The 25,120-nt window shown below is 35.5% G+C and overlaps 1 protein-coding gene across 1 annotated transcript in view; it reads left to right on the forward strand.

Annotated features, from left to right (window-relative positions):
- Positions 1–25,120, forward strand: part of LOC103809932 (aryl hydrocarbon receptor-like) — a 52,796-nt gene that overhangs the window by 22,771 nt on the left and 4,905 nt on the right. Inside the window, 9 exon segments of the mRNA XM_009082806.1 lie at positions 9,930–10,045; positions 12,868–12,957; positions 14,726–14,849; positions 19,748–19,878; positions 20,806–21,008; positions 22,653–22,762; positions 24,148–24,289; positions 25,028–25,117; positions 25,119–25,120. The exon segment at positions 25,119–25,120 is cut by the window's right edge and continues 1,190 nt beyond it. Coding sequence (XP_009081054.1) covers positions 10,013–10,045; positions 12,868–12,957; positions 14,726–14,849; positions 19,748–19,878; positions 20,806–21,008; positions 22,653–22,762; positions 24,148–24,289; positions 25,028–25,117; positions 25,119–25,120 — 925 coding nt within the window. The 5' untranslated portion in view covers positions 9,930–10,012.

Consider the following 25,120-nt stretch of genomic DNA (forward strand, 5'->3'; position numbering starts at 1 on the left):
TTTCCTTTGCGTCACAGTCTAACCCTTAGCAACATAAGTTATATAATGCTTGCTGCTGCTATTTCTGTTTTCTGATGCTTGATCAGAAAGGCAGACCTCTGTCCTGTGTGACCTCCTAAGCACAGTCTTCAGTAAAAGTGCCTAAGATGAAATCCAGTCTGATCTCTTTTCCCTTTTTCTGTACCTCTATATAGAAAGCCATTAAAATTTATCTGGTTTGTTATGTTGAAACTATAACCATTAGTAGATGTTTAATTCCTAAAATTTGCAGTTCAGCATAGCAAACCAAAATTGTCAGGAAATAGGATATTGAAATACTGTGCAATTACAAGCTTTAAACTATGTGCTATCTAATATGATTTTCTTATGGATCACTAATTAGAAAACCTGAACTTCCAAGTCTTTGCTGCATTTACCCTTGCAGAGCTGCTTGAGCTAAAGTGCTCTTCTTCTGGTTTCAGAGTTAAGGAAATGAAGTGAACGGTGCCTGTATGATTTCCACCACATTGCACAGGAAGATGATGTCAGAACCACAAAACCATCCATCCTCTCAACTTTTAGGCATATTTTTGATAACTTCCTTCTTGTCCTCAGCCTCTCGGTCTTTCTTCTTTTTGTATGCCCACCACCCACCCTGCCCCATGTATATGCTGTAGTATATCTTATAATCCTATATTTACTTGACAAGGGTAAGAGTGGCTGTTACCACGTGAAAATTACACCTAAGCCACAGAGTCTGCACTGTTTATTGCTTTTCTCATTTTTGGGTACATAGTTCTGCTGTCTTATAATGCTGCCATGACTGAGGCTGTGGGACAAGAAAGCTGTCACTTTGGCACATTGTTGCAGTTAAAACATCATTCTTTTAGGATATTTAACCGTGAAGTTTTTGATGGTTCTCCATTCTCCAAATTAACAGTAGAAACCCAGTATCTTGTCCAGATTCTGGTTCAGGAAGCTGCTGTACATTTAGCCTATCATAAATAAACTCATTAGGTAAGATCTAGTTCTTGTCCTGGTTACCTGCTGTCACCTATTCAGCTTTCCATAGGAGAGCAAGGTTAAGGTTCATTTCTTCTAAGGGGTTTTCTGCTTTATGAAAGTAATGCCAAGGAGAGTTAGTAATGTTTCATACAGGCTTTCCCATTTTTCAGGTGCTAGAAAGGAAGGGTTTATGGTTTTCTTCTTCCTCCCATTTAGTATTTACCCATGTAGTTATGCACTTAGCAGAACAATGGCTTGTCAGTACAACAAACTATTGAAATATATCTGCTTGTTTCATTGTAAATGAGTTTTATGATTTTAGTTATGGTTCAGTAAACACATAACTTTACATGCTATAAAACAGCAAATAAGTTGCAACTTGCTCGTTCACCTTGTGTAACTTAAAGATATTTTTAAAAGTACCTGATATGGGGTTTTATTTTTTATATATACATACAATTTAATAATGATTTACATGACAAGAATGATGAATTTCAATGAAAATCTCATTTTCTACAAGGTACATATTCAAATACATACTGTGTTCAAGAATAACATGTCAAAACTAGACTAAAGAAAGGGGAATTGAAGTGCCATGCAACAGTATTCCAGGATATGGTGGTTTATCAACAAAAGGTGTACAGAAAGGTTTTGAAACTATTTGAAAGGTGCTTTTTTTTCCCCTGCTTTTGTTTGTTATTAGTGTTGATAAATTTTACCAAGCAGCAAAATCAGATTTAAAAAAAAAATTTCCTCCCCCCCTACCCTAGTAGAACAGTACACTCATTTACTATCTCATAAATAATCTTGTGATCCAGAAATGTAATTTCTGGGAAATTTGTTGTTCCCTTTGAGTCTTGGCCAGTGAAATTTGATTGAAGTTTAGGTAGAAAAAAAGGCAGTACTCCTGCCAAGTTTTTGTCCATTTTATGATTTATAACTCTGAACATTGAAAATGTATCCCTGTCATAGACCTGGAAACCAAGTAGAACTGATCTGAACTCACAGACATGTCAATTTTGGAAGGGCAAGCAACAGACTTCCTTATGCCAAAAATAGCTTTCATGCTAAATTATTTAAGCATAGTGTTTGATCACAGATAAATGAAAAATAGTATTTTGCACTTTGGACCTTTTTTGTCTAGTAGGGGAAGCCCAAGGTCATTATAAAATTAGACAGGTTTTGTTGGGTGAATCTGAAATATCACACATTCAAAACCCATGGTAATTGGCATTGGGAAAAATATTGTGTGCTGGTATTATTCCTCATGTATATTTGTTATATATTGATTGCAATGAAGAGACTATTTTAGACTCCTGCCGCAGTTCAAGTAATATGTACCACTTCTGCGCTTTTTCTCTTGTTCAGTGTAAAATATGTATGAAGACATGTCTGAAGTGTAAGTACAGTGGGGCCCTTGGGAAGTTCTGGAGCTGTATCTTGAGTAATTTCAGTCCAGTGCTGACAGAATATTTACTGGTTTATTTTTAGTTTCTAGGTCTGTTTTCATCCATGGTCTATGAAATGTTCAAGTAGGATTCTTAATAGCACCTTAATATTGAAAGCTCTTTATCTGGATTTTACCAAAAGTATAAATATTTCTCTATAGCCTAGCAAACACATATGGATTCATTGGAGCAGTTGCTTTGGTGGCAGCCAATAAAGGTTCCTAATAATTTCTATTGAAACCTTTCAGATTAAGAAAGTTTTAGCCTTTGGAATCATCTACTTTAGAGATTAAAGTTTCCTATTTTTTTTTTTTTTATTGGATACTCAAACATCCTCACAGCTGGGCAGACTCATGCTCTCTCTGCCATGCCTGATTGTCTAGCTGATGAGTTTGCATTTTACTTGGGTTAAAAAGAAAGTGCTGGATGACTGAAAATGGGGGAGTGCACATATGTAGAACTTGCAATGTATGCCATGAGGATCTGTGACACCATGGTGCTCTGATTTGAGTTGCTCGCACAAAATCTGCACACCTGGAAATTCCTGATTTCTAGAGATTTGTACACATCAGTAGGCAATCTGTATCTGTGCAGCAGTTTAGTTATTGACTCTCAAAAGCTCAGGAAATTCCCAGAACCTGACTGCTTATGTTTTACCCTTGTTCTTTTCTCTCTTTTTAATTAGTGGAAATAATTTTTTCAGGCTTCCTCCTCCATCCCCCACTCTCTCCTGTTAAAACTTGTTCTGGTAAAAGTGTTATTCTCCCTCATCTTTTTTTTTTTTTTTTTTCCCTTCACCAACCATAACCTGCTAATATTTATTTGAAAGTATTGATGGTGCTTCATGGCATTTTCTCTCTTGAACCATGGATAATTTCTTTGAGGTCAAATCAAGAAATACTGATCTTCTGTGGCTCATTGGTTGTTTCTATTGCTTTTCCTAAATATGTAGACACATATATATGTCTCCACATTAGCTGAAAATATGCTCATGAATCAAAGCACCATGTCTTCTGAGTCTGAAGGTTGGTTGGTACTAAATTCTTAACCTGTATTTGACTTTTTAAAAATGGAAATATAAAAGTATATGCAGCTCCTGCATATGCTTTATTGGTATTTTTTTCTGTTTTAAAACACGTGATTTGAAAGCAATTCCATTATTGCCACAGTTTGGCACATTCAGTCATGCTTAAGAGGCAGAAGGTATCCTTTGTTACTAGTCACTCACATGCATAATTTCACCCTCCTTTTGCTTATATTAACAAAATCCAGTTATTCTACTTCCATGACTACCTTTGTAAATAGTTTCCTGCCAATATTGCTCTGGACTGTCTGAAAAGTGATGTTTTTTTACATTTTCATTCATATGTTTATATTTTGGAGTTTTGACAGTAGTGGAAAATGCATTTTGTTATACATTCTTTCATCCATAGTTTATGGTAATTTACAAGCTGCATTGTAATTTGTAATACAGTTTACAAATAAGACAGCCCTTAAATTATTCCCTCTTTAAACATGTGAGGAATTAAAAGACCCAATGTAAAGCTATTTGAAAATTATTCAGAATTCATACATGAAAATATAGGAAATAGAAAACCTAAGTATGCAAAATGGAATGAAACCTTTTTATTCTCCTATATGTAACATGTTTTACTTGTACATGCAGCCTGTGCAGAAGTCCATCTTGCCTCTTTGTGTAACATGACTAAAACTTTAGAGCTGCAATTATGATCATTCTGAATCGTATGTATTTTCTCTTGCATCTCTAAATGTGGAGCAATCCTTCACAAGCTTTATTACTGAAATGTTTTAACTACCTAGAAGTGTAGCTATTTACAAAATATGCAGTCAATGCATGTTTTTGTCTTTCTAGAAAAATAATTGAAAGCATTTTTTCTTTGAATTACTTGACTTTCATAAACATTTTTGCCTTTACACTATCAGAGATTGCAGATGCAAAATGTTTTCTATAATCTTAACCAGCGGAGAGAGCTAAGGTTGCATGTAGATACATGGTTTTATATATATACACACACACACACACACTTAAAATGGGTGTTTCACCAGTATAAGCAGCTTAGCTTATGTTAATGATTTAGGCAGGAGTTTCATATTAAACTGTTTTCTCAGTAGTGTCTCCTTGTCTTGTTATGGCTGATGAACTTCGTGCTGAAGGTTAACATTTCTTGCTGAAGTGAGTAAGACCACCCCCCTCGAGAGATCTGTTGGTTTTTTGAAGTAATCTAGAACAGAGTAGGAGAATAGATAATTCTACTGAAAAGGTTATGAAACAGTCTCAATTGGCTTTGTCTTCAAACTTTGACCTGTTTGGCCAAATTGTGGAAACTGTGACAAGGTTTGATATAAAACAGTTCTGGGAAGCTCTTTAAGAGTAAATCCCAGGACTGCATGACTGATGTGCTAGCCATGTACTTGTAATATTAGGCAAGTGTTGCTTCAATACAGTTCTAGGGTAGAATGGATCATTTACCTAAAAGTAAAAATTATCTTGAGCCTAATGTAAAGAAATTTGTTGCATCTTAATATGATTTTAAAAGATCTGGTTAAAATTTGGTATCTTGTTTTTTCATTCTCTGCACTTCTCTGCAGTGAGTTACCCAGGTCCCTCTAAAACTATTTGCTACACTTTTTCTTTGGGAAAGAAAAGGTAGGAAAAAGAAAAGGTTCTAACTGCAGAGTATCTTTGTATGGTTTCCATCAAGCTTTTCAGCCAGCAATTGGTGAAACAGTTTGTATTCAGCAGTCTAATAACATGTTGCTTGTATAGATTAATTGTGAGATGGACAGTTTAATCATAAATTTCTTCACTCCTTTGATAATAAGAAGATATGTTTGCTGTGGGAATGCTCAGGTTTCAATGGAGAGTAATCTCTCCAGACTCCACAGCTGACTATCAGCAAATGTGGTATATTTTCTTCATTTATGTCAGAAAAACTTCTTTATTCATTTAGCACAGGAAAAAAAACACCCAACTTTATTGTTTTTCTTGCTTGTTTTGTTTTTTTCTGATGCTTTAAGAAATTACATTTTTTTTCCCACAAAGTTGGTAGTTTATAGATTTGAGGAAAACAGTGTAATAAACTTGGTTTGGTTGAGTTCAGTATCAGTGTCCTGAAACACAGTTGTGGATGCTACTATGGTTAGACAACTGATTATTGCATAAGACCTGTCACATTCAGGTTAAAGGCATTTTTATTAGATTTCATTTCTACTGATATTTCTATTAATAGTTGTATAAGTATTGTAGATGTGTCACTTGTTTCATGAAAAGAGGGGAAATGGGCTGGTTTTTGAATGCCTCTCTGACTTTAAGAAATTTAACAGTCAATATTGTTTTCTTAAAGCAATAATAAAACCAACAACTCAAGTATTTGTGCATTAAATCAGGCTTCTATATGAATGCCCATCAGAAATTGGCTTGATAGTTGCTGACATATACCTTAGACTGAATTCTCTGCATCTCCAGTTACTTTCTTAACTTTGATACAATTGGTACAGGCAGGGCCCTCTCAAGTATCTCAGAGTGTATTTGCACTTGCTCTGTGACCATTTTGTGGTTCTCTGCAGTTCTAACTTCTGGTATACAGAGTAAGGAATCATCATTTACAGGAAAAAATGCTCTGGTAAGGTGGCTGCATGGTCATTGATTTTGCATGCTAAGCTGATGAAATAGTGGAGCTGGGACTTCAGAGCAGCTGACTGTCAAGTGAGGAAGTCATGGCAAAGGTTCTTGTTCAAAACTGGAGTGACAGCCTGGAAGGAAAAGGGCACTGGTCATGGGTTGAAGCTGGTGGAAGCAATACCTAACAAATATAAACCCTAGGGATCAAGTGTTTGAGGTCATTGATTTTGCATGCTAAGCTGATGAAATAGTGGAGCTGGGACTTCAGAGCAGCTGACTGTCAAGTGAGGAAGTCATGGCAAAGGTTCTTGTTCAAAACTGGAGTGACAGCCTGGAAGGAAAAGGGCACTGGTCATGGGTTGAAGCTGGTGGAAGCAATACCTAACAAATATAAACCCTAGGGATCAAGTGTTTGAAGGTGAAAAAGGCCTTTTTCATCCTGGAGTAGGGCCTGTCTTGGAGGACAGCATGGAAATTAAATAAGAAGGTGGATAGACTTATTTTTAAATTATTTTTCCTCAGATTATTTTCTGAATATGTCAACAGATAATTAATTAAAATAATCTATCATGTGTTATCAGTTGATTCAGCATGCTGCTTATAACTCATGTAGTTTCTGATACTGACTATTGTTCCCTGGAAAGAAGGAAGATTGCTTAATACCTGTTGTCTTTAGCTATTGAAAATAACTTTTTAATTGATAGTTTTAAAATGACAGATGACTTTTGGCAGTAGTTGGAACTCAATTGCTTGAATTTTGTTTGACCTGAAGAATTAGTTGTATGTCAGACTTCCCTCCCCCAGTACATACTGTTAGTCTAGCAAAGTGCAATACATCTCCATACAAGTCTCTTATCACCTGACTGTAACAGTAAGAACCAGAGATAAGAAACTGGTAAGCACTGGTGTCACCATTGTCATTTAAGTTATCTTTGTAGATTTAATGTACAATGTTTGCTGGTTTGGGTGCTAAAGCATTTCACAACCATGAAATAAATGTACAAAAAGCTATATTTTGTGTCTAGAAAACTATTAAACGTCATTATCTAGTTTTGTTGTCTTTGGGATTCTGCTTGTACTTCAAATCAGGGAATTCTAGGTAATGGAAATTATGCTTACTGCTGGACATAGGTTTAAATGACAATCACAAACCTGCTTGAAAAGGAGGTCCTTACAATTTAGCCCTCTTGCTAAGCAAAATTGTGTTAAAAGTTTTCTTTTTTTTGCTGTTGCTTTAGGTTTTTTACAACTATAAATAAGTATATTTTTGTTGCTTTAAAGTTATTAATGGGAAATTCTGAGAAGTTATTTGATTGCAAATGTATTTTAGAGCATGTATACAGATTTTTTGTGTTTATTCTGTGGGAGTATTCATGTTTTAATTTCCTGTGGCTGAAAATTAAGAGGGAATAGGCCAAAATGACTTGTACTTAATTTAGAGAGTCAAAGATTATAAGCAATGTGCTATTGGGATTATTTTTTCTGGCTACATGAGTAATGTAGACTATGAAACACATGGCTCATTTTAAGCTAGGTGATGTTGACTGTAATATTACCTTTGGATGAGTTATGCTTTTTAGATTTAGTTCCCCTTTTCATTACCTGTTACTATATCTCTAGCTGGTATTTCTGAGGCCACATCATTGTGTGCTGTGACTAAGTGGCTTCAGAATTACTGCTTGGCAACATGGCCCTCCCATACTGTAAGGTCCCTTGTTTCTGGTAGGCTTTAGTTTGACTACATAGAAGCAAGTGTGCACCCAGGTAGCCAGAATTGTTCAGTGCCAGAGGTAAATTTGGATTTTATTTTTTTTCTTTTTTCAGGAGCTGTGCACACCCAAAGTTGGGTACAGCTGTAATTTTCACAGTATTTTCCCTTTTTTCTAATTCAGATTCTTGGCAATTTTCTCTTTACCTCAGTTTACAACAGCTTGATTCCATCCACATTCTGATTTCTGCAAAAAGTTTTGGTTCCAATTCAGGAAAATATTTAACTTCATATGTGCCTCTTGCATGCTTTGAAAGTTAGGAGTAATATAGCCACCAGTGCACTGGCTGTGTTTAAGCTTTAGAGCTCTGTTAATAGATAGATTTTATCAATCAGACAGTATTTTATTCTGTCAGACGTTATAAAAGAAAAAACCCACCTGTATATAATTGTACATGGTATTTTTCCAAATGGCAAGTATGGTTAGATATCCTTACTTGTAACCTCCACAGTGGAATGTGGGCTTTTCAATAATCATACAATAAAATTTAAAAAGATAAGAAGGTTTTTTTCTACTGCCTTTGGACTTCAGGGGTGTTTAATGAATATTCTAGATCTCCTTTTGAAATAATACTCAGGGAAAAAAATTGGCTACATATCCCATTTACTTGAAATTAAAATGAGTTTTCAACTGCAACTCTGTGTGGCCTGTTGCAAGACTTCATGACTGTCTGGTAGGAAGAACGGCATTAAGGTTTCAGTTTCAAAGCAAACCCTTAGATAAATTCTGATCTGATTAATCAGTTAATGTCTTTTTAGAACACGTTTTTCCTCTGCGGTGCCTTTGAGGGATATTTTAATTAAAACAGTCTAGCTTGAAGGTTGTTAGCTGCAGTGATAGCTTAAAAAAAATCAACCTGAAAGGCATCATTTATCTTTCAGTTAATATACTTAGTGTAAAATGTCATTTAACCTAGTTTAAAAGCAAGTGAACTGTTCTTCAGGATTCTCAACTGAAGTTCTGATCAGCAGAAAAATGAAGGTTTCAGCAGGTTGAAAAAGTGTTTGGAATTTAGGGTGAATCTCATTGTTATGAGACAAACTGTCCTATTTTACAGAAGTGTAGTTGCTTTCATAAAATTCTCTTGCTTTGTAGCTTAGAAATTTTGGGTTTGGAGGTGGTGGCCTTTAGCTTTATGGTAAGGGTTTAGGGTGCAATTAAGTAACTTTAAGCTGTTTAGACACTACAGACCGACTCAGACTGATTTCAGATTTGAAAATTATTTATTTTTTCCTTTTTTTAGGAAGTGTGCAGAGTAGTTAAATTTTCAGTTCTGGATGACCTTTGAGTGTCTGCTTTTACTTGACAGCATCCTGTTTTTTAGAAGGACGCAGAGATGGGAATGTCTCTCAGGAACTTTGTAGCAATAAGGTCTGATTCTTCTCCCCTTAGTCTCTGAGTAATTTTTTCCTTTCAATTGAATATATATATGTGTGACCTGAATAATGATGATTCATGGTTATAGTATTTTATCTGAAATAGGAAATTTGCTTAGTTGTTTAAATGGTTAAAATTTAACTATGACAGAAAGGGAAAAAGAAAAGACCTTTTTGTTCGAAATACCTTTCTTTATTTTCTTTAATGTGTAATATGCATTTAAGGTCCATGTTTCTTTCCTTCCTTTCCCTGAAGGGAGCTTTAGGTCTAGAATAGGCTTACATACCTGGCGAACCATAGTTTAATGACTGAAATTAGATGAGATAAGATTAAGTGTGTTGTCATACTTTAAAGAAGTGTTGTTATCAGATTATAGGTGGTTGGTGTATGAAAGCAAAAATGTCCTTTATTAACAAGAGTGACAAACTAAGGGTGAGTCTTACATTAAAGTGAAGAAGAAAAAAAGTATAAAATAGCAAGATTTGGATTGATTTCAATAATACTGATTTTGTTGTGAAAGTATCAGTATAGAAAAGAAAAGGATGACAAATTTGAGGGTAAGGTGAAAGTTTAACATGGACAGAAATCTTGTATTTAATTGACTTGATAAGTATTTTTAAATGCAATTTTTTCTTAAAGTAACATATCATTGCATGAATTTCTAGTGAGCCTTTCAAAGATCACTCAACTTTTTTTTCTTTGTTCTAGTTGCATTAAAATCTTCCAACTCTACAAGACCAGAAAGAAATGGCGTTCAGGAAAACTGTAGAACAGAAAAGTGTGGAGAAGGGATGCAGATCCTGGAAGGAGAACTCCTACTGCAGGTATGTTTTCCAATGGATATGTTGTACAAAGACCTGCATCTAGAAAAATCATCTTGTAGTTAGCATACTAGTTATTCACTACTGAGATTGAAAAATGAAGTTTTCTTGTCAAATTCTTCATATTCTTTAGGGTAATATTATACAGGTCTTGCACTTTTCCTGGTGGTAGTAGTGATTTTGTAGAGTGAATGTTAGAATACAGAGTCCTCTTCAATGTTTCTGAATAATTAATTAGAGGTTTTTTCCCTTTTATTTGGATCTGTTAAGAAAGATATTAATGTAAAGAAGCAATCTTCATAAGGGTCAGATATGTTAGTACTCTGCTGTAGATTTGGTGACTTTAAAAGACCTTGGGCTTGCTGAAATATCTTACTTTCCCCGTGGTTTGAAAGAACTCAGCATTCATAGTATAGGTTCAGGACAAATTATTTAAATACTTTCAATAACTTTCAATAATATGTACTAATGGAAAGTATCACCTTTTTTGAGTGATGAAGCTGGAAATTTTCTAGAACATACTGAGAATCAATAAGATATAAATATTGCTAAAATCCTTCCCTTTCACCTAAGCTCAGAAGTCTTTCATGTCACACAGGTGTCAGTAAATTATAACTGATGATGAACATTTCCTTTTTATTCTCTGCCTATTTTTTCCAAAGGTAATAGGGAAAACAAACTATAATTGTTTGTATTTGTTTTCATTTATTCATCAGATGTTTTTTCTTGTTTCCTAACAAATAGAAAATTGTATCTTTCATTTCAAACATAGAAAGTATTTTACCAATTCAATATCTTGTGGAAGGAGAGATCAAATACATAAATGTTCCTTCCTTAAAGTTAAGCTATATCACCTTTAAAATTATTTAAATTATTTAAAATTATTATTTGAAATGCTTAATCTATTGCAGGCTAAGCAAGTTTATGATAAAAAGCGCAAGACAAATGGCCACCTCTAAGAAAGTTTTTAGATTTCTTTATTCTCACTGGTAATGAGCATGTTTGTAACTAGGAGTACTGAGAGCAATTGTTAGAGGCACAAATATTCTCTTCAGTGTTCCAGAATAATAAACTTACTGAGAAATTTCATTGCATCTTTAAAGGTAATTCGTTTTGGATTTCACTTGGCCAAAACCTCCACCAGAAGTTATCTCCCATTTAGTGGTATATCTGGATATATGCATGTTACAGACTTTTTGGCTTGCAGAATGCAGGTGATTTTTTTCAGTAATACCGGTTCAAGATGAACTGTGTACCATAGCTACTGTTCCAGGTAGAGGAGGTGTACATAGCTTTGTATGAAAGAGACCAGAATAACCAATTTTAACATTTGAGACAAGAGTTAGGTACTGTGCAGCTTGCAGACTTTTTATATCAAGCACTTGAGGTGAAATGCGCTGCAGAATAGGTCAACAGAGGACACAAGCACCTGCCAGTGCAGCATTCTGTTCCCTTGAGATTACTGCAAACTTCATCAAAACCAAGCATTTTGTGTAACAGCTCAAGATCTCTTGGATTGGCTATGCTATTTAATTTCAGATTATTATGAAATTTTTTTAGCTTGTTCTTTGCTCGCGTAAAATACGCTAAACTTATATAAGGAGTTTTTATCGAGCTCACAACTGTTTATGACAGCAGATTAAGAAACGTCTACACATTAAATAGGAGTGGTTCACAGCATTTAAAGACCAGTCATTTAAGCAGATATTTAACTTGACTTAATTAGACTGTATTAGTAAAAGAACAAGAAATAGTAAAAATACATTCCTGCAAAATCTGGAAAAGCAACTATGGTGGTTACCATAGTGTGGGGCTATGTGAGTTGATGTTTGTAAAAGAGTGATGCGGCTTTATAATAAAACTGTATTATTAGATTATGCAATTAGATATAGGATATCTTTCTCTTATTTTGCATTTTCTGTGTTATAATAATTTTGTATAATGAAGAGTTTTAAAAAAGAAAAAAGTGGTTTGAGTATGCTGGCCAAATTTGCCTTTGAATTGCAGCTGAGGAAATTAAGTGGCACAATATACTTAATCCAGCCCCTCGAGACAGCCTTTTGTTAAATCTTGACTAAAATCCATGGAAGTAAATCGGCACCTTTCAGATGAGCTGCCAAGTCACAAATGTACTGTTTGCTATCACAACAATTGCCATGAACTGTATTGATTGGGAGTGCAGATAAATGCCCTTTGCGTGACTTTGAGTATGGAGCCGCCTAGTCTGCTGCTTCATGGAGGGGGAAATCTCTTCAAAAACATTGTTTACTTGCAACAGTCCACTTGTGCAGAGGTTTTCTATTTTAAGTAAGCTATAAAATGTTTTCTTGGACTGTATAGGGGATCTTGATAACTTGATTTCCTGTCCACAGAGGCCTGTCTGCACTATGATTAGAATGGATTTTGGGACTGGGTTTGTGACATGGCACCCATTTGTGCTGTGGGCAGCTGGGGGTACCAAAGGCTTGAGTCATGCAGGCATTGTGCACTGTGGTTGATATTAGATCAATTTACAGTATTTATGCTGCTGTCTCTCATCTCCTGCAATCAAGAGTATTTCAAAGTTATCAACAGGGTTTGGCTTCTCTCTTGAGTTTTCCAAAAGAACATTTTTAATTACTTATTTTTTCCATTAGTTTCAGTTTTCTTTTTTGTGACACATATACTGTAGAAAGGTGCAATGAAGAATCCTTCTGTTTATGCTGTTAGATAATGATATGCTTTTGCATGCTTCACATTTTATTGAGAGACTAGGGTGTAGGTAGCCACAATAATTACTTGGAATTTTGTCTCAAAGCTGACAGATTGGTGTGTTTCCTCCCCAGGCTTTAAATGGGTTTGTGTTAGTTGTTACAGCAGATGCTCTGGTTTTTTACGTCTCTTCTACTATCCAAGACTACTTGGGGTTCCAACAAGTAAGTTTATTTTTCCCTCTATTTTTTTCGTAGGTTTTTCTTAATTTCAGAGAACATCATTGTTCATTTTTAGGGTCTGATAGTTTGTGTAATAAATATATCAGTTAGGTACTTTGGGTTGGATTACTTTGAAACCATTTTACTTTTCTATCAGCTTACATAGCCAGGACATCAGGCCAAGCACAACAGGAGTATAATTTCCAAAGTTGAGTTAGGCAAGATAGGAAGTTTTCACACTTAATTAGTCTTTACTGGAACAACTGTTTGAAATTTATACTGTGGTGTTACCCAGTTTATGATGCTGAGTGAGACACAATTCAATGGGAAGGCAATTATTTTAATAGAAACCTTTCATGCAAAATTATTTCCATATGCCATGAGATTTTAAGTATCAAGTGAGTGATTTTAGTATTTTTAGAATTTTAGTGCTCTCTTGCTCATGTTTATTTATTTCAAAACAAGCGTTTGTGTTTTACTATTTATGGTGCAGATCACATATGGCTTATTGGGCTTGCAAGTCAGATACCAAAGTAGTAAAGACCAAGACGCAGCAGGCGAATGTTGACTTCATTAGAGAATCCCTGGGTTACATTGTGTGGAGATTTTAGAAGCTCAGTTGTAGTTATCAAGGTATATCTATGGATGCTGAATGTTGATAGATTCAGTTGATGCCTAAATATAGGGAGAAACTCTGGTTGGACTGCAGTTTTAGGTAGTGGATAAGAGATTGGGGAATGTTTGTGGAAAAGAAAACATTATTATTCCTGGGGCTATATGTTCTTTCAGTGTTGGGGAATGAAAATAGAAAAAGCTTGGAAAACAAATTGGGCATAAAACGTGTATAGTAATGCCAGTAAATCAAGTGCATGATACAGAAGTGAAGTCTTTAAGTTACAAAAATTAACATTTCTGGCAATTTATTCTGGAAAATGCTAATTGTTTTATGAAATTAATCAAAGCAAAATTTGAGTTAGGCCTCTGCTTTTGGCAGTTCATCTCAGTTCATCTCAGATCTATGTTTCATTTTAAGTATTTTCTGTTTAAATATAATGGTCGGTTTTTCGAAACTTGCCAGTAATGGGAAACTTAACTTTTCTCAGTCAACTGAGTCTTTTCTTGAATATTTTTTTGATTTTTTTTTTTTCCCCTTAACTTCCTTCAACTACTGATCTTTGCTGTTGTACCTTTGCCATTTCGATCACATTCCTAGCCACACAGTTGTTGGTGGTATAAGACCTTAATAATTACATATTTTAACACATGCTTAAGGAGTGACAAATCTTTCAGGCAAACAAAACCAGTCATAATCTACTTGGCTTAGTTTTCACAGTTGTTTCCTTCTGGGTCTTTGGCTTCTTTTGTATTCCTGTAGCATCTACAACTGGTCAAGTCCAAGTACTAGCTGGCAAGTACTTAATTTACCAGTATAAAAAATGAAATTATTTAAACAGAACCTAAACATAACAGTACCGGGCTTTCTAAGATAAAAACAGACAAGAAAATAGTTGACATACTGTTATTTTTTTCTAAGGTAGTATTTTCCTTATTGTCCCATGTTTGCAGTCATGGGTGTAACTAAATTCTTCTCTGTACTGCTAAAAATGGTTTTGTGAAGCTTTGCTATGTGCATGTGATTGTGTGTATTTATCTCCAAGCAAAATGGATTTTGCTATATCCATAGCAGAGTTGTCAACCCAACACCTTACATCATATTGTCCTATAAGTTTCTTATTCTCATTCTTTCCTGCCTTCTTCCTTTTGTATGTAGTCGGATATTATACACCAGAGTGTATTTGAATTGATTCACACAGAAGACAGACCTGAGTTTCAACGACAGCTACATTGGGCATTAAATCCTGCCCAGTCAGCAGATTCTGGACCAACTGTACAAGGTGAGAATGCAGCTAATTTGTGTTTGCCTGTCTGATTAGTTCATTTTTTAATTTGTGTATGTAATAAAGTTTAGATTATTTTATATGAAGAAAGTAATAACATCCTTTAAACTTACTTGAATTTAATGGATTTATTTACAGTGAGAATTACTATTTTTTGCACTTTAAATAAGCACCACTGTTCATACCACAGCACCATAAAAATGCTAATTATATATTTAATTTGGAGTATAAATGACAGCATCTCACATGTCTGATCAGTTGAAGAATGTGCTAGTTGTGATGTTAATATAGATAATAGTGCACTCCTTGCCACATAGACCAGCACTTTTCTTGGGCACAGAAGGGGAAGGGCAATAAAAGGTGAAACAGATGAGCCTCTAAAATCAAATAGTATGCTTGTTAGAGCATCAGGTTGTCACACGTTATTGACTGATGCTTAAGTGATCTGCTATATTGAGAAGGAACTAAGGAGAAACACATTACCTGTAGATCATAACAAAGATGTGTAGGTACAGATAGTTACATGCATCAGTGAGAACAAAACCATTGAGACATTTGCTCCATTTTAATGCTCTATTTTACACAGCAGTTGTTTTAATATGTAGGTAAAATTCTCTGTTACTGTGACTTGATTATAGATTTTTTTAATCCATTAAAAGTCCATATTATTTTTTCATAAATCTACCATTCATAAAGAACCTTGATTTAAAACTCTAACAGCTTAATATCTTTAGAGTGCAGAACTGCCATGATTTGGTATAGAAGCTTGATCTATGGATCAATCTGCACAGTCCTGCTGCACATGCTGCACAGATAGTTCAGAGTACAATTTAGTAGCAAACACCTGCTGACGCTCAAACCAGATTTTTATGTGGTGACTTGCTGTTTGTTTTAGTGTGAAATGGCATTCTATAGCACTTGAACAAATACATATGAATTTACCAAAGGTGGTGTTTGAAAAGTACGATGCCAGGTTGAATTGACATCAGATTTGACTGAATGACAGGAAATCCTAAACAGGATTACAAACAATTGTTTGTTTTGGATCTTGTGTTTACCAAACGCTGCTAATTATGCCCCACCCCTGAAAGTGTTCAAGACCAGGTAGGATGGAGTTTTGATCAATCTGGTCTAGTGGATGGTGTCCCTGCCTGTAGCAGGGAGGTTGGAACTAAGTGATCTCTAAGGTCTGTTCCAGCTGAAACTGTTCTATGATTCTGTGATGACTTTTGAGCCTCAAGTAGCATAAAATGTTAGGATGTTGAGGATTTTTAACCTGAATTCGAATTTATAACAAAGATTAATGCTATGGTCATAAGGATCCCCTTCCATTTTTGCTAATTTAATTTATTTCCCTTTTAATACATTTGGCTAGGATTATGTAGATATTTATAGATATATTATAGTTGTGCTCAGACTTCAGTATGGATTCCAGCCTGAGTTTGGGAAGTAATTCTGTCTGTTACCCTGGACTGGTTGTTTCTCACTCAGTACTCTGGTATGGCCCTAGACCTCTGGTTTCCTCAGCTTTTACTGTGCTTCCCAAACACCCCTCCCAGTCCTGTCTTGTTCCTAGGGAAGTTTGCAAAATTCTGATTTTTTCAGTCCCAAATATCTGCTTTGGAGTATTAAGTCTGGATTATCTTTTAAAATTCACATGTTACACAACCATGTATGGTCTTGAGCTTCAAGACAAGGAGTTAATGCACAACATGTTCTACACATCGCTCCATGGTGTTAATCAGATCCAGTGTGAGCCTCATGAGGGATATGGATTCTAACCCCTGTAGTGTTAACTGGTAGCTTTTCTCCAGGGATTGCAGATGCTCTGTAAGACACTCTGCCTTCTTACAGTGAGTCATTTCTCCAAGATCCCAGCAATAAAACTTCTCTGCCTCCTGCTTGTCTGGGAAAGTGCAGCAGTATTCCTTTCACACATTTAGAGGGCTTGGGCTTGAATCCCTTTTCTTCTTGTTTTGAGTTCTGTTCCCCTCCTCTTGACAGCCGTGCACTGTGTTGCTTCTTCCATCAAAGCTTTGCTCATTCTTGGGAGCTGCCCATTTTATTATGGAAGTTGACAGACACTCTGGAGAACCCAGCTGAACCTACAATTTTCATCTCTGTATTTACCAAAAGAATAACATTGAGTTTCTCCTGTGGCAGAAGTGCTGAAAGGCATGCCTACCAGTGCCAAGGATGCCAGCAGAAAGCTTTGCACTGCTTCTTGGGAACTAGAGCTGCACTCAGTAGGTACTTCTCAGCCAGAAGATTTGTCTGAGTTGGAAGACTTAACCAGAGCCCTTTGAGAAGCCTGCTGCAGATGGCTGAAGTCTTTTCCTACATCCCCTCCAGGAAGTTGCCCATTGTCTCATTAATCTTCATGAAGGAATTGAATGAATTAACATAGGGCCTTTAAGGGCCCTGGAACTATGCAATGTTTTCAGAGCACTTCTGCCTGGCCAGCAGCTCTTCCAGTCAGCTATTTTTCTGAGAAACGGTAGCCAACTGTTGAAACTAGTTTTCTTTCAGCCCCACTAGCTGGCACCTTTCTTAGTAGTAGATGGTCTTGCAGGAATAAAGTTGTGGCAATATGAAAAGAACACAAATTTCTTAGAAAAAAATTAATTTTTCTGACTGACTTGGGTGCTGATAATTGTGACTCAAGAATGTTGATATATGCAATATATTAACCATTCTGAGGAGAACTGGGATAATGCATAGGCAGGGATTCATAGAATTATAGAATTTAGGGGTTGGAATGGCCCTTACAGATCATCTAGTCCCAACCCCCCCTGCCATGGGCAGGGACATCTCCCTACTTGGTCAGGTTGCTTAAGGCTTCATGCAACCTGGCCTTGGACACCGCCAGGGTCAGAGCAGCCACCATGTCCCTGGGCAACCTGTTCCAGTGTCTCACCACCCTTAGAGTAAAAAACATTTTTCTCACATCCAACCTAGACTTTCCCTTCTTCAGTTTGAACCCATTACCCCTTGTTCTATCAATTCTCAAGGATGTCAGAGTTGGCATTTTTGAAACATGAGTTAGGATTTGCAAGTGGTTTCTTTGATGCTCCTTCATAATTATTGCTTCTTCAGAAAGCATCCAACCTCTTGGAGAAGCACTGCCTCAGAAATGTTGAAAATTCTTACCAGCAGTTAGGCAATTAATGGAAAAAAATCTGCAGCAGTAGGAAATAAGGAAGTAAGTTTGCTTTGTCCCTTGAGAACCATCCATATGACTAGTGTGGAAATTTGGTACTTTCTAATAACAAGGTAACTGTTTTGATAGCAAGTATCTGAGTTTCTGTGCCTGCACGATCGACTCATAATGGTGGCTTTGGCCAATACACAGTTCTGCAGATGACTGTAGTTTCAGGTTATCCCTTTTTATATACACTATCAGCTACAGCCCTTTTTCTTTTTCTCCATACCTTGAAGTTTGTTCAGTAAAAATTAGTTATTCTAAGGAAAAAAAAAAAGGTATCTCCTGATTTTATCTGAAAAGCTGGATAAACCAATGTTCTTGTTGGATTTGGATAGCCTTATATTGTGAGGCCTCTTGGTGAGCTATCAGCAATTTCATTTGGCTCCGGTTCAGTCCCTTGAATTAATAGGAGTTTAAATTGAACTAGGTTTTGGTCATGATTTGTTTTTCTTTGGGTTTGATTTGGTACAAACCACTGATACTATCTTAAAGTTTTTCCAGCTGTCCAAGAGACAAAATTATGTACCAGAAAACATAATGTGGTGTGTTATTAAGTGACATGCTCTGCCTGACTTCGTCTCCAAGTCTGGAAGGTCATTATGGGTTCTTAAAATCTGTATTATTCTTTCGTCCGTACATGACAATCATTTCCCTCAGAGTACACGGGCTAATTTTTTTTAATTATAGAGTATTTAGCACTCTGAAATAGCATTTTGAACTGGTTATTTTTCTTAATTTTCTGCATGTATAAATTCCTAGGGAACAATCAGTTTGGGTTTTTATATGTATTGCAAACAAGATCACTTTGCTAAGTTTGCTGTGAATAGACATGCTCTGTTATCTCTGTATATATAGTCTCATGCAGAACATATGTATTCAATCAGAAGTTTATGGATTTACCTTCTGTTTTTACTTTATATTCTGAATGTGTAAGTCTGTTTTCTAAATGCCACTTAGCAGTAATTGCTTGTCCTGAAGGGGTAGAAGGATCCCGTGTTGTTATCCTAGCTGGCAAACATATATTTGAGTATTTTTTCTAAACAAACAAACCAACCCATAAAACACAAGTGCTTCAGGTTCCTCTGGAGAGGTAACTATGGTGTTTCAATCAGCAGAGCCTAGACATGCTTTCACTATTTAGTGAGGGTGGTTTTGAATCTATTAGAGAAACTAACCATGTTGATTTATTGTGGTGGTTCCCTAAAGATGTTTTTTTTTATTTATTGCTACAGCTTTCACCTTGCTGTCTGGAAAGTATCAGTTTCACTGTTTGATCTACTGTTTTTGAATACTCGGTTCCTCTAGTTACTCTGCCTTTTTTGCAGACCCAGCCATTGTAGGAACGTGGGTGTGCTCTCTGCTGAGAACTCTGCTCTCTGCAGCTGATTCAGAATCTAGGTGGCTGACAAACGTAATGAATAAATTAAACCCCCCGAAGAAAACACCACTTAAAAATAAATTGTATGCAGTTTTCAAATACTGTAGACTGTAAAACATATTCCCATCAGGAGAACTGATTCTGAACCAATGTTACAATCATTATAGGTTCTGAGGATGTTTCCAGTTTACATTGTTCTTGCTCAGGTCATGACCTAATGATTTGTTTATGAGATGGAAGATCGTTTGTTATAGATAGCCTTCACTAGGTGTTCTTCTAAAAATAATCCTTATAAATAATCCTTTCCTGCAGGAGATAATGGCTTTTCACAGCCAGCAACCTATTATAACCCAGACCAACTTCCTCCAGAGAATTCTTCCTTTATGGAAAGGAATTTCATCTGCAGGTTACGATGCCTCCTGGATAATTCATCTGGATTCCTGGTGAGTATGGACTTAGGTTAAAAACTTCCACATATGCTTAAAAGTTGGAAATCTGGTCTATCGTTACAAGATGTACAGATGTACAGAAGTTTTATTTGCAAAATTTCCAAAGATATATCTGAGCCAGATTGCCTGAACCAGAATGTTTAAGTTAATGACACTTAATGTGTCCCCTCCAACATGTTGTCACAACCAGGTGCAGGTTCTCTCATTTCTCATGGCTCAGTTTCCTCAGTGAAGTACAAAGAAGCATCTGCTTTTGTAAAGTACTGTGTGTTTTGCAGATAAAAAAGCATTACAAGATTATTTTCTGTTGGGTATCTTGAGATGCAATAAGCTAACAGAACCATAGTTTTCCCTTATTTGGGAAAGTCTGTGCTTGCTCTACTTAATACTTTGGGGTTTTTTTGTAGTCAATTATGTAGATTTTAAAATATAGATGGGTTTATCATGCTCTTGGTGATTTTTTTTTTTTTACAAATAGAATTGTTTACAATTGCAAAATCAAATATTAACATTTGCATACTTTATACTAATAACTGACAGAACTGCAAGAGAAGTAATGTTATGATAATTGTATGTATAATGCCATATTTGTTATGGCATTATACATACATAACCTCAGTTGACATTTGCTATTACATGTTTGGGGGGTTTTTTTGGGTTTTTTTTCGTTTTTTTTTTTTCAAAATAACCCTGTCATTAATTCCTATTCCAATGTGTTTATTAGTAGATCTTGAAGTGACACACTCAGGGGGATTGCAACAGTATTCTGTACTTGTTAGCTAACTTGTGTATGCCATGCTACAAAGCTCAAATATGCTGGTCTTAAAAAAATAAAATAAAAAAATGTTTTACATCAGAGCAAAAATATCTCTCTCCTAAATATCTCCAAGATATAACAATTACTTTTATCCTTATCCTAAGGCTATGAATTTTCAAGGACGATTAAAGTTTCTCCATGGACAAAACAAGAAAGGGAAGGATGGTGCTACTTTGTCTCCTCAGCTTGCTTTGTTTGCAGTAGCTACTCCTCTGCAGCCACCATCTATCCTTGAGATAAGAACCAAAAACTTCATCTTCAGAACTAAACACAAACTGGACTTCACACCTACTGGCTGTGATGCAAAGTAGGTGTAAATTGTTCTGCATAGTAGTCTGATAATTTGCTGATGGCATGGATTTCAAGTATGTATTCAAAATATAAAGCTGGCTACTGTTTCAGTCAATAATGATGATTGTTTAGAAACTATTAAGGTTTTTCTCTTCAGCTGTGCTAGTAAGTAAAGGGAAATGGGATTCCCATAGTCTACTTCCTTGAAATGGCATACTGCTTTCTGACTCTTAATTGATAAAAAACCAAAACACCCTCCACCTCAGGAAAAAAAACAAACCACCAAACCAGAAACCTCAAAGGACAGAATACTAATGAGTCAGGGAAGAATAAAAGTTTCGTGTTTAAATCTGGTTTGAAATTTGGTTTAGAACTGATAGAACAAGTGTTTCATTTTATTCTGAATGCATATTTTCTCCTTCAGTTCAAACAGATGTAAAATATAAATTAAATCCTTTTTTTATACTATGTTTTTTAGCCATTTCCAAACCATTCTTTTTCTTATATAAAAACTGGAAATAATGCTGCATTACTAGATCAGAATAGCTATGCATCAACATGGCAAGAAGCCCATTAAGATGTTTCTTTATCAAAATAAAAGCCTCTGGCCTGCCTTCCTTTTCCTCTCCCTCTGATTTTTGACTGATAATGCATCCAGATTCATTTTCAGTGGAATCTCTCAGAGAGATTTCCATGACTACTTATAGGATCAATGCAGTCAAATTACATGGTATTCTGTCTACTGAGATCAAAATGTTTTTCTTCACTTATATAAACTGATACAAGTAAAAGTTGACAAAATGTTAACACAGGTGTTTGTTTCTTCAGTTTGAGTTTTTCACTTACCTGAAACCTTCAATTTTTGTCACAGTTTACACTTTTACAAGTATCGCTCCCCATCCCTGTTTTCCCTTTATTTACCTTCCGATCTTTGAAGCTCTGTTTCTTTGTTCCAAATCCTGTTTGTCTCTTTTTGACTATTACATTTTATCATGTATCTCATAGAGATCACATAAGTGCTGTTAAGTTTATCATCTCCCGGCCTCTAGTAAAGTACTCTAATTTTAGCTACGAGGGTCAAACATGCCTCTTGCCAGTAATCCTCTGAGACATATCTTGCTTAAATGGAAACACAAGGGTCCCAAACCACTCAAAAGCAAAAGGGGTGTACTTCTGAGATACAATCTATTTTGAACTTTAAGCTTCTAAAAATACTGATTTAGACAAGAAGTTTTAGATTACTAAACTCCTATTATAATTCCACATACAAGCGCCTGCAGGTAAAGGCTATGAAATAGGGCTAAGAACCCAGTGTCTTTCATTGTAGCAAATGGTAGCTTCCTCCTAGAAGTGAATATGTTCAAAAGTATGGAATTGAGAGTCCAGCTATAGGCATCTACTTTTTTTTTTCTGGATGAGCTAATAGTTTTGTGAACCCATTTCTAGTCGCTGATGGCAACCTGGCAGACTAGTTAAAATTTTATGATTTGTTAACTGTATTTTTTATTAGAACTCTCATGCTTCTGCATGCAATTGGTATTGCAACAAAGTGTAGTTAGCACTTGCGTCTGAAATGTTCTAGCCATAATTAACTTGCTTGGCATTCATTCTGTGAGTTGGTTCATCAGCAGTGTTGCAATTTTTTGTTTTTACCTTGCAGAGGAAAGATTGTCCTGGGATACACTGAAGCTGAGCTGTGTATGAGAGGAACAGGATACCAGTTTGTTCATGCAGCTGATATGCTTTACTGTGCTGAAAATCATGTTCGAAGTAAGTTTCATTCAGTTTGAATGTAATATGAAGTACAGTTAAATGTTTTTTTACAAAAGAAAGGTTGTTACCAAAGAGAACATTGTTCATTTCTTGTGATCTTTCCCTTCCTATAAAAACTGGTTAAAGAAATACTTAATATTACTATCTAGACCCTTTCAGCATATATATTCCAGTTTCTGTCACATCTTGCTCTTTTCACTTCCTTCTCTGCTCAATCCAACTTCTGCTATTTCAACAACTTCCTTTGGGCAAGAGGACTATTTCAAAGATAACTTTCCCCTTAGCAAGTTAAGTGTCAGATTTTTATCAGAAATTAATCTCTCATTTAGCATGCTATTGTCCTTTGTAGGTTTGATACTCGGCAGCTTGATTTGGCTTAAGTAACAATATATGGAGAGAAGTATAGTGTTTTAAGCTAAGGAAATAAGTATCAGCTATCTGATATGTAACTATTTAGTGCCTTCACTTTTTATTGTTAGCTGTATCATAGTTGTCTTTGGAATTCACAGAATCTTCTTCAGGATATTTTGATGCTTCTTCTTTTCTACTAACTTACCTTGAAAAATTGTTTGGGTTTTTTTCTCCCCTTATATGCATATAATTAGATACCCTCCTCACTAGGTTAGTTCTCCAACTGTTTCAAGTGTAGTTCAGTCACTGTTGCCTAGCAGGGGTTTTGTTTCTTTCATAAGGAATAAGAAAGAAATGGTTACAGAATTGAATGGAATAAAATTCTGGGTTCAAACTTTGTCTTAATCTTTGCTACAATCTTAGCACCTGAAATGGAGCAAACCCAGTTTTATTTTAGGTTAGGATTCTTAAACTTTGCTCATGTTTTTTATTTAATTTTCCTTTCCAGAAAGGCAGTTTTTTCCAGCAATATACAATGAACATGTAGTATATTTGAGAAGCATTGTTAGTGAAGTGGGAATGAAAATAATAGATTTTGAAGTACTTCTGCATTAACCAGTCAAAATGTGAAAGAATTGGATTCAGAACCGATATGTTTTCTAATTGCTTAAGTAATAGTCACTTTCTGGATGTAAGAGTGTCTTAGGCTTTTGTCATTTACATATTCTAGTATTTAGTATTTGCTGTTATTGAAGAAATAATGGATGAAGCTCCATACAGCCACTAATCTCTTGTGGATATCTTACAACTGCCTGCTATAAGTTTGGATTTTTATTTTACCAGTAAGTTAGGCATCTTAAGGTGATCAATCATCCTGTTTCCTTTGGAATGCATTAGAGTCACACAGAACTGGATGACTGAGAGCATGAGATTTGTAAAATTGCTGTACAAATGGGATTCCTTTCAGGATAATAAATTTTTGTGGTTTTATTTGCTGGACAGTAAACAGTACGCTTACTTTTTGACTCTAGTGATGAAGACAGGTGAGAGTGGAATGACTGTATTTAGGCTTCTAACCAAAGAAAATCGATGGGCCTGGGTGCAGGCAAATGCTCGTCTTGTCTACAAAAATGGAAGACCGGATTACATCATTGCCACGCAAAGACCTCTTACGTAAGTCATTGTTGCATAAAGTAGTTCACTTAAAAAAAAAAAAAAAAAAAAAAACAACTAAAAAAAAACCCCAACCACAACACTAAAAACTTTTTTGAGGCTTTTTATATTTAGAAAGGATTTCTTTGTTTTAAATAAACACCCTTTACATTCCAAATTCTAAAAAAAAAACCTCTTTCAATTTGCTAACAAACATTGAAAAGAATTCTGATATCAGAATACTGATTTCAGTACTTAGGTGGTATGGTCCTTTTCACATAAAACTTCAGACATATTGATTTCATATAAAGAATAAGAGCAGCAGCACAAGCTGCTGCGCAAGTTTTGCCTAATACAGAATTCAGCATTGTTATACAGGTTTAAGTAACTTTTGCTAAGAAGTCTGTAAAAGGAGAAAGAGATACTTCAAGTATTCATTTACTTGCTACACCAAGAAAAGCATAATGCATGGACAAAGCCCATTTATTTTCATTTCAGTCCATAATGCACAGGAAGTGGTGTATGCTACTCGATTTAATTACAAATGTAATATGTAAATGTGGTATTACAGTCATAAGCTCCTTATTTCATAATCTGCCTCTTGGTTTAACTCAACCAAGTTGAGCTGGAACAGGTAGGAATTTGAAAAATGCCTACAAATAGAATAGTACATTTTTTATATTAATTCCAGGGGACAAAAAGATTACAGTAACTGTTTAGTACTGCAGTATTATCCTGTGTGTCTGATTTATTTTCCAGGGATGAAGAAGGGGCAGAACATCTACGGAAGCGTAACATGAAGTTGCCCTTCATGTTTGCCACTGGTGAGGCTGTGTTGTATGAGGTATCTTT

This window comes from Acanthisitta chloris, unplaced genomic scaffold (genome assembly GCF_000695815.1).
Source record: "Acanthisitta chloris isolate BGI_N310 unplaced genomic scaffold, ASM69581v1 scaffold33869, whole genome shotgun sequence".
Taxonomy (NCBI): domain Eukaryota; kingdom Metazoa; phylum Chordata; class Aves; order Passeriformes; family Acanthisittidae; genus Acanthisitta; species Acanthisitta chloris.